Genomic DNA, 10,354 nt, shown 5'->3' on the forward strand with positions numbered 1-10,354 from the left:
TCTAAATACTTCATTGATAGATAATAGCCATCCAAGTCTAGAAAAAGATTAAACCACCATAGCTAAGATGTCTAGAAAAAAAACATTCAACCAATTCTTGAAAGATAGTTGTACAAATTTTCTTAAATGCTATAACCCTGCTTAGATGTATCAATGTGAAGTCCCTTAAGCTTCGCCACCGACTCAACGCGTCCCTTCAAAGTACTCTGCTCCATAATCCTGCAACACATTTTCAAAAATCGGTTAAGAATCTTATAAACGTCACCCTGAACACATACCCAAACACCAGATACGACACTGACACACTGCTCACCTGGCAACTTCAGCGCGTTTCCTGGCTTGTTCCGCTATCTCTGAGAGCTCTCTATAGCTAGTATTTTCATTGAAAAGGGTGGAGACAGCAGGCCTAAGACCATGAAGTGATCTTTGTGCTGTTGCCCATTGTGCTTCCCTTTCTTCTCTGCCATAGTCTTTCTTTGAAGTGAAAGCAACCTGTAATGAGAAAACATAGACAGACAAAATGTATCAAATTGCGCGAAAGCTAGGCCTCATTCGCAAAATAAAATAAATTGATACGCAAAAACAAACTTACCCTATTTTCGAAAACATTATTCCACGCCTTTCCACTTAGAATATATCGGATTGCGAACTTGAGTAAATCAAGAGGAATATAGGTTACCAAACTGTACAACCAAATTACGCCGGCCCAACCCCATCCCATTCCTTTTATTCTTGCAAAATTCCAATCAGCATACACTGCTATTACAGTTGCTAACTGTCAAATTACAAACAAACTATTATTAGCATTACATTTTTCAACCAATATAGCATCCATCTTATGGAATAATAGCGTGCATACGAGCATAGACGTGTCCGTCTTTCTGTTTTTTATAGAATAAGAGGTTCAAACTTACCAGTTGAGCCAAAAGGAAAGCGGCTACTAGGAGAACACCGGGTCTTTCCACGAAAGAGAATCTTTGAGACCTGGTTACGAAAATTAGTGCCTGACTTATTATACTAACTTGTAGATATAGAGCTGCCATCATTTCAGTAGGACTATGTCTCAAAGGCTTCACACCAAACTTGTCCTGCAAGATATTTAAAGTTATCGCGTTTAGAGTTTCTGATAATTGGGATGATCGATATTGAGAAATAAAAAAAAGAAATGTAAGTTAATTTACCGAGAAAAAATCGGTGTCATGCATCACCCAGAAGAATATGACAGTTGTTAGTGCCATGTAGCTGCCGAGAACAATACCGGTTGCAAATATTTCCTTTAGTTTCCAACTGTCTGGCAGTGGAGATGCTTTCACTCTATCTTTTGAAATTGTCATAATGGTACCTTGATATTCGACAGTGTTACGATTGATTTTAGAATGGTTAGAGAATATGAAAATAACATAAAAGTAATGAAAATTGAAAATGCTATGTTACCATCATTCAGTATTGCAATGATCAACACCATGAAAGGTGCAAAATCGAATTTCCAAATCAAAGCAATGAGCATGAAACCTAACTGTCAAAACGAAAAATCAACGATTAGTAAGTATATATATGATTTAAAGGATAATTAAGTTCATATATAAAAAAATATGACTTTCTTGACAAGATAACTTCAACACATACCACGATACGGATGGTGATTGACACGGCATAAATCTGTTCCATAATCAAACATTTTGTGATTAGAAAACTAAAAATGTTGAGCAAGTATTCATCAACGCGGTAAATCAAAAGACTGAATTAGATATGCAAAGGAAACTAACGGTATAATTCTTCATTCTCTGGAAAATGGCCCTGCTGGTGAGGACAGCACTGATAATGACACTCAAACCAGGTTCAGTAAGGACAATATCAGAAGCACTTCTAGCAGCATCTGTAGCATCCGCAACAGCAATTCCGATATCGGCTCTCTTTAAAGCAGGAGCATCGTTTACGCCATCTCCTGTCATTCCGCATATATGCTTCCTATCTTGCAGCCTCTTGACAATTTCATATTTGTGTTCTATCATATCATATAAAGAAAAAGGATTAAAATAATTCGACAATCAAAATTTTTTACTAAACCAAAAATCAGCGTTAACAAGGAGAACATACCGGGAAATACTCCTGCAAATCCATCGGCCTTTTCAATCAACTCGTCAATAGGAATATCTGAAGTCGAAGCATCTTTGTGTTCACCAAGCAATGCAGATGATGGATACATGTTTGTTCCCATTCCAAGCCTTCTACCGGTTTCCTTTCCAATGGCAAGCTGGTCCCCTAGAGAAGAACAGAATCCACAATTAATTTTAAAGCTACAAACTTTGATTTATGGTATGAGCTACATATGATTCTGCAATTGCGGTTGCGGAGACATCAAAACCTTTATATTGTAGTCGCAATTGCAGTTATTGATCAAAATTTAGAACTACGAAAACAAGAAAGTATGGCCTAAGATCTTACCTGTGATCATCTTAACATTCACACCAAGATTAAGAGCCTCTCGAATTGTGTCAGCACTATCATGTCTAGGAGGATCAAATAGTGGCAACAAACCAACAAATTGCCATGGTGCACCAGCACTCTCTTTGGTTCTCTCAGGTACTTCCTGTTACACAAATTTTACGATACAAGTAATGATTAAACAAGCAAATTCAATCAAGTTGAAAAATAAACATAGCTAATAAATGATAATGATATCGTCTTTACTTACCTGACAAGCAACACCTAAAGATCGAAGTCCACGCTCGGCAAACTTGTCAATCATTGCATGAACACTTCTCCGCACATTCTCTTTGCAGTTACAAAGATCCAATATCTAACACAATATAAAAACATGACTTACTTAATAATCATCATATAAAACATAACAAAGATACCACCACGGCCTAGTGCAAGCGGTTTATACGTCATAAGTTGAAACTCGTATTTACCTGCTCGGGAGCACCTTTGCTAGATCTATGCCAATTTCCATCAGAATCACTATAGGTAAGAGCAGTCCTCTTATCAACGGGATTGAACGGCAGAAAATGGACCTCATTGATACCAGCTCTAGCCTGATCAATCAATCACAACATTGAAATTGAACTTTATCAACATTCCGAATTAAATAAAAGGAAATCATATTTTCCTTCTAGTAAAAGAGATTTATTTTGATTTTGATTTTGAATATTTACCTCTTGTGGATCAGACAGCATTCCAACGATAGCAGCATCGATAGCATCCTGATTTTCTATCCTAGAAGCTCTTGCGGCTAAAAGTATCACCAAATCCTTATCCATTCCCCTAGCAAACACTTCAATCAAGTTTTTATCAACGCTAAGCTTATTCAAAGTGAGAGTTCCAGTTTTATCACTGCAAAGAACATCCATTCCAGCCATTTCTTCAATAGCAGTCATTCTCTTTGTAATTGCACCTTGCTGTGAAAGCTTATGTGAACCAATAGCCATAGTAACAGACAAAACAGTTGGCATTGCAATCGGGATTCCACCGATCAAAAGCACCAAAAGATTATCAATTCCGTCTCTATACTTGCGATGTTGAATCGGATACATCACAATAAGTTCAATGACTATTCCAACCGCAATCGAACAAATGCAGAAGTTTCCGATAGCGGTAAGCACTTGCTGGAAATGTCCAACCTGATTAGTACTATCAACCAAATGAGCCGCTTTACCGAAAAACGTGTGTACACCAGTTGCATACACAATCGCTTCGATCTCACCCTTCTTAACGGTCGATCCTGAAAACACTTCTTGAGTTGCACCCTTTGTGACAGGAAGAGATTCTCCTGTTAAAGCAGATTGATCAACACTTAAAGGATCTCCCTCAAGTAGACGCGCATCGGCCGGAATGATGTCTCCTAACTTGATGCTGATTATATCTCCTGGTACTAGAATTGCAGCATCTTGTTCACCCCATTTACCATCTCTTAGTACCTAAATTATTTGGTGGCCACAAAAGATGAACAAATGTCAATAAGGGACTGAAACTACTTGATGTCAGAACTGACCTCTGAACCGGAGTAGTCAGTCCAGTGGGCCAGATACTACTGGTGAAAACCCAAAAAAAAAAATAGTGTCAAATATAACGCTCGCGCGAGCACAGACACAAGAGAAGAGTATATAATATAACCTTGGCCTTGGGAGCTAAACCAGCCATGAGAGCAGCGGCGGCGTTACCGGCGTTGTTTTCTTCGATGAAACTGATAGTCGAGTTGACGACCAAGAGAACAATGATTCCAACAAAATCTTGCCAATCTGGAGGTCTTCCACCTCCATTAGCCAAAGCAATGGCCATGATAGCAGCAGCTTCCATAACCCATGATAAAGGGTTCCACATAAATCCCAGAAACTTCAAAAGCTTGTTATCTTCAACCTCTTCCAGTTTGTTTGGTCCAAAGACTTCGAGCCTGTTGGATCCTTCCTCTGATGAAAGACCTTCTCTTGAACATTTCAGCTGCTCAAACACTTCCTCTAACGGAACCCGTTCCTACGTTCACAACATGTCACGTTAGTTATGGCATGCATGTATCATATATTTATGTTATAATAATCAAACAAATTTATACTAGATTTTTATTTATTCCATAGTTACTAATAAGATCTTTCAGAACTAGGTATATTTTATGGATCAATCTAATATAATTATTTTTAAAATTTATTATAGAGTTTCAAGTATGATTATAATCATGTTTAAAGCATCATTTATGATTAAAAAAAGTATGATTGTAAATTTTCATAAATGGGAATAAATCTATATAAAATCATGCAATTAATAATATACTAGGAAAAATCTTATACTATAATAAACATCTTGATGAAGTTGAGATAGATCTAAAGAAATATCCGATCTTATATTATAATAAACAACTTGATCAAGTTGAGATAGATCGAAATTTTTTCCGATCTTATACTATAATAAATAACTTGATCAAGTTGAGATAGATCGAAAGAAATATTCAATATTATACTATAATAAACAACTTGATCAAGATGAGATATATAGAAAGAAAAAAAACATCAAAAAAAACTAAAAAGAAAAGAGATACCAAATTGACATTCTCGTTTCTTATTTCTTCAAGGTTGATGGTGCTCATGGTGAGAGCAAGAGAAAGATCACAAGAACAATGAACACAAAATAATAATATGTGAATTATTATATGATGGTTTGATTTGAAGAGATTTAGGAGTAAAGAGTCATGGAATGAGTGAAAAAGTTCAAAGTGAAATATATAAATGAAGTAGGAGAAGGATGAATTAAAAGATTGAGCCTTGAATATAGGCTTTTTTGTTAGGGCATATGTCATAGGAGTGAAGTGGTCAAATATTTTTAGTGCCTGTTTTAAGGTTGTGGGCTCCACTTGATGCTATTTTTTTATTTTTCATAAACATATTTTTTAATTTTTATATTAAAAATGGCATAATTTATATCAAAGAATATGTATCCATTGTGATATTTGTACTAGATGCATTGAGTTATGTGGTCAAAAAATTTGAACATTTTTAATTGTATTTATGATGTCATTATTTATTATTAATAAATCCTAGTGTAAGTTTTCTTTTGTTATAAAAAAATTTAAATATTTAAATAATATGACAAAGTTAACATATATAGCAAGAAAATTGGAAAAAAAATGAAAAGAAAAATAATTAAATAAAATAGAAGAGAGTAATACCAAATTAACGTTCTCTTTTTTTATTTTCATGAGGTAGATAACTATAGGAACAAGATTGGCATGAGTGAAAAAGTGTAGGGTAAAAAGTATAAATAGGAAAAAGATTTTGAAGTGGAAGAAGGAATTAATAGGATTGAATCCTTGAATTTAGATTTTTTCTATTAGGGCATTAATAATGTGAAATGAAACCGTCAAATATTTTAAGTATTATTTTAGGTATTTTCTTGCGATAAAACGGGTTAAGGATGTGGCTCCACTTGCTAACGTTTTTTCCATTTATTTTCGTAAATATTGTTAACATCTTTTTTTAATTATTACTTTTAATTTAAATAAAAAGAAGTAAATTTAAGTAGAATTTCGATCGTAAAATATCAAATTTAAAAATTTGACTGCAAATGGTATAATTGTGTTAATATTGTGCCTAAAATACCAATTATCCCAATCCAATTAAAATTATTGTGTTAATATGCATTTCAATCATTTTATATGGGCAAATGATATAATTGAGGAGTTTAATTGCTATGCACTTTCTCTGTAAATTTTTTTACAGTATCAATACATTATACATCACAACCACTCAATTATATTTTTTTTAAAATTAAAATAAAAGTCAAACTCTTCTAACAAATTAACGGTTGTGATTTACTGACGGTGTAAACTTCTTTACACCGTCGGTGTATTTCAATTAAATTCGTAATTGAAAGAATTGAGGAAATGCTCTTTCCACCTTATAGGTGTTCTGACACTATCGTAAAATGTCTATGATATCTCTAGCGCCCAGGGATGCATCTTCGAATATATCTATTTTTACTATTTTTCAAATCAAATTGAAAAACGTCATTTTTACGTTAAAATTTAATCCGGAGATGAATCTCCGTATTTGAAAAAAGTGTGATCGAATATATCTCTTTCTTCTTTATTTTCTAAAAAACTCTCAAAAAAGTGTGATCGAATATATCTCTTTCTTCTTCATTCTCAATAGTGGAAGTTAATTACTTCACTAAATGGATAGAAACTGAAGTTGTAACCAAGATCATGACAAAAAGAGTACATTGTTTCTATTGGCAGAAGATTATGTGCAGATATGGGCTCCTGGAAACCATCGTCTTCGACAATTGTACCCACTTCTCCAACACCCCGGGGTCACCAACTTTTGTAAAATTTAGGAGTACAAACGAAGTTTGTGTTTATTGTACACTCTCAAGCTAAGGGTCAGGTCGAATCGACGAACAAAGTAATTATTAAGGAACTTAAAAAAGAAATTGGATGATGCCAAAGGCTTGTGGGAAGACCTACTCTATGAGATATTATGGTCGTACCACATCACTCCATATTCCACTACCAAGAAAACCCTTTTTCCATGGTCTACGGAGTGGACGTCAGGCTACCCGTAAAGATTAACATGCTCGTGTGGCGACAGTCCTAATTCAATAAGGAGGAGAACAAGATAGACTTGAAATGCATAACAAGTCTGATCAACGAGTTGAGAGAAGCTACCATGTCTGATAATTTTGCCACCAAACACAGGGATGCCAAGAGATATAACTCCAAGGTTAAACCGAGAGAGATAAAGGAAGGTGGCTTTGTCTTAAAAGAAGTAATTATACCCATACAACGAGGAAAGATACAACCTAACTAGGAAAGACCATACCATATATATCAGAAGCTCCCACACAGATCTTACAAGTTGCGGGAACTCGAAGGGCCGCTTTTTCCCAGAACTTGGAACATTCTTCATCTTAGATATTATTACAGCTAGAATTATTTGTAATCCCCTATTAAACATCATGTTTGTGAACCTCGGAATAATGTTTAAGTGATTTATTTTTGACAAGGAAGTCCTTTCATAAAAATATTATATGTTGGATTTCATAGAGAAGATCTTTTCTGCCCCTCAGGAAAACATCTCATTGATTGACTTTATAGCAAAGATCCTTGTCTCCCCTTAGGGAAACATCGAATTGTCAGGCTTCATAGAGAAGATCATTTCCACTCCTTAAAGCAACATCTCATTGTTGAACTTCATATAAAAGATCATTATCGTCCCTCGGGGCAACGTCTCATTATTAGACTTCATATCGAAAATCCTTAATGCCCTTCAGGGTAACATCTCATTGTTGGACTTCATAGCGAAGATCCTTGTTACCCCTTAGGACAATACAAGTGAGCTATCTAAATTATCTCCTAAGAGACTTAGTATCTCCTTAGGAAGGACAAAACTCAAGGGTCGAACCTAAAAGTTGCGACAGATATCCAGCCTGAGAGATTTGAGAACAAGTCTTGCTTAAGGGATTGATAGAAGTTTCGCCAAAATAGGTAAAACGCCTTGCCTGAGGGACTTATAGTCTTGTTAGATGGGCTATACATAAATCTATCTAGAAGACTTAGATTCTCCAGGATAAATTAAATCTTCACCTGGGGGACTTAGTGTCTCCTTGGGTGAGACAAAACTCAAGGGCCATGTTGAATAGGTGCGAGAGTTATCCAGGCCGAGAGAATCGGGAACAAGTCTTGCCCGAGGGATTGATAAAAGTCCCGCCTAAATAGGTAAAACGCCTTACTTGAGGGACTTATAGTCTCGTCAAACGACGGGCTATACACAAAACTATCTAAAAGACTTAGATTCTCCAAGATAAATTAAATCCTTGCCTGAGGGACTTAGTGTCTCCTCGGGCGATACAAAACTCAAGGGTCATGTCGGATAGGCGCGAGAGTTATCCAGCCTAAGAGACTTGAGAACAAGTGTTGCCCGAGGGCTCAATGGAAGTCCCTCATAAGTATGTAAAATTCCTAGCATGAGGAACTTATAGTCTCGTCAGTTGGGCTATACACAAATCTATTTTGAAGACTTAGATTCTCCGTAATAAATTAAATCTTCGCCAAAGGGACTTTGTGTCTTCTCGGACGAGACAAAAACCAAGGGTCGCGCCTAAGAGGCACGAAAAGATATTCAGCGTGGGAGACGTGAGAACAAGTCTTTTCTGAGGGCTCGATGGAAGTTTCGCCTAAGTAGGTAAAATGCCTCACCTAAGGGACTTATAGTCTTGTCGGGCTATACCCAAATCTATCTGAAAGACTGGATTCTCCAGGATAAATTAAATCCTCACCTGAGGGACTTAGTTGTTGGACAAGTAACTTTACGCATAAGTGGGGGTAAATTGTAGTATTTAAATTTGCGATTACTTTTATATTTTTTTCCGATTAAGATCGTGTTAATAGTTTCTTTAAGAGTAAATGGCATAATAAACAAAAACAAATGATAAATAGGAAAAATGTAAAGAGAGTGAGGGTTAGAGAGATTAGAGTTATCCAGCATTTTTGAAACAAGAAGGAAAAAAAAAGTCTGGTAAAAGATCACTATGGTGTTGTAAAAGATCACTATTAAGGCAGCAATTACTATTAGAGGACACTCATAAAAAAAATTATAAAAATAATTATGAAGGGTAATTTTGGAAATATTTAACTTGTTTTTAACGAAATCAAAAAATTAATTGCCTGTTATGTGATTTTATTAATATGTGTGAAGATTGTTAATTTTGCTTATAAAAAAGAATGGATGTAATAACGGTTAAATTGAGTATGTAACGAATAAGAATGAATTTATATTTTAAAGAGTGTGTTGGTATATATATATATATATATATATATATATATATATATATATATATATATATATATATATATATATATATATATATATATATATATATATATATATATATATATATATATATATATATATATATATATATATATATATATATATATATATATATATATATCATGATCAATTTATGGTGTTAAATTTAATATTTTGACACATTCGATAACTGTTTACTGCATATTTGTATAAAAAATTTACCGTTGGATTTAAATCTATTACCATATAGAACATGTCTTTAAAATTAAATATCAATTGAAAATCATTTGATATGTTAAAGAGGTAGGTCAAAATTAACAGCTTTGTAAGACGTTAATTTTTATGCATTTCATTAATCAGTCAAATAATTTTTTATTGATGTTAAATTTTATAGAAATGATCAACATGATAGTAGTTTTCAATCTAACAGTTGATTTTGTTATAAAAATATGCGTTAAAGAGTTATCAGATGTGTCATAATATTATGTTATTTATTCATATATATATATATATATATATATATATATATATATATATATATATATATATATATATATATATATATATATATATATATATATATATATATATATATATATATATATATATATATATATATATAAAGTTTTACACTTAATATACACAACCTAATGAAATGATGTAGCATAAAAATCTTTAAATTTTTTATTAAAATAATATTATGAAGACAAAAAAATATTCAAACATGACATAAAGGCTAGATAATGACATTGCTATATATAGATTTTCTTTAATAACACTCAAAATATAAATTAGTACTCATATAAAAAGTAATAGAGAAGATTTATAATCACGTTAAATACTCGAAGTCTAACCGGAAAAAAAAATATATCAATTTGTTTCTTTTTACATTGTCTGGAGTTGGACATATGAAATATGAAGTAACACGTATACTCATAAATGCAGCCAATATCAACAAAATAACGTCCCCATTAATAAATAAATATATTATTTAAATGAAGTTCATTTAGAATATTTATTTAAAATAATTAAATAATGCATGAGAGACATCCAAT

The 10,354-nt window shown here is 33.3% G+C and overlaps 1 protein-coding gene across 2 annotated transcripts; it reads right to left on the reverse strand.

Moving 5' to 3' along the window:
• LOC131634940 (plasma membrane ATPase-like) lies at positions 1–4,437 on the reverse strand. 2 transcript variants are annotated; one of them, XM_058905564.1, is made up of 14 exons: positions 4,117–4,437; positions 3,159–3,920; positions 2,916–3,038; positions 2,696–2,800; positions 2,446–2,590; positions 2,098–2,262; positions 1,767–2,005; positions 1,627–1,659; positions 1,435–1,516; positions 1,182–1,342; positions 915–1,088; positions 593–775; positions 314–492; positions 1–219 (listed from the first exon to the last, which is right to left on the reverse strand). In XM_058905564.1, the coding sequence occupies exons 1-14, from the start codon at positions 4,321–4,323 to the stop codon at positions 123–125; spliced, it is 2,655 nt and encodes an 884-aa protein (XP_058761547.1). In that variant the 5' UTR covers positions 4,324–4,437; the 3' UTR covers positions 1–122. The 2 variants fall into 2 exon arrangements, with proteins under 2 accessions (XP_058761547.1, XP_058761548.1); XM_058905565.1 differs by having other exon boundaries at positions 2,446–2,586; positions 2,692–2,800.
• Positions 4,438–10,354: the final 5,917 nt, after the last annotated feature.

This window comes from Vicia villosa, unplaced genomic scaffold, assembly GCF_029867415.1.
Source record: "Vicia villosa cultivar HV-30 ecotype Madison, WI unplaced genomic scaffold, Vvil1.0 ctg.001393F_1_1_1, whole genome shotgun sequence".
NCBI lineage: Eukaryota > Viridiplantae > Streptophyta > Magnoliopsida > Fabales > Fabaceae > Vicia > Vicia villosa.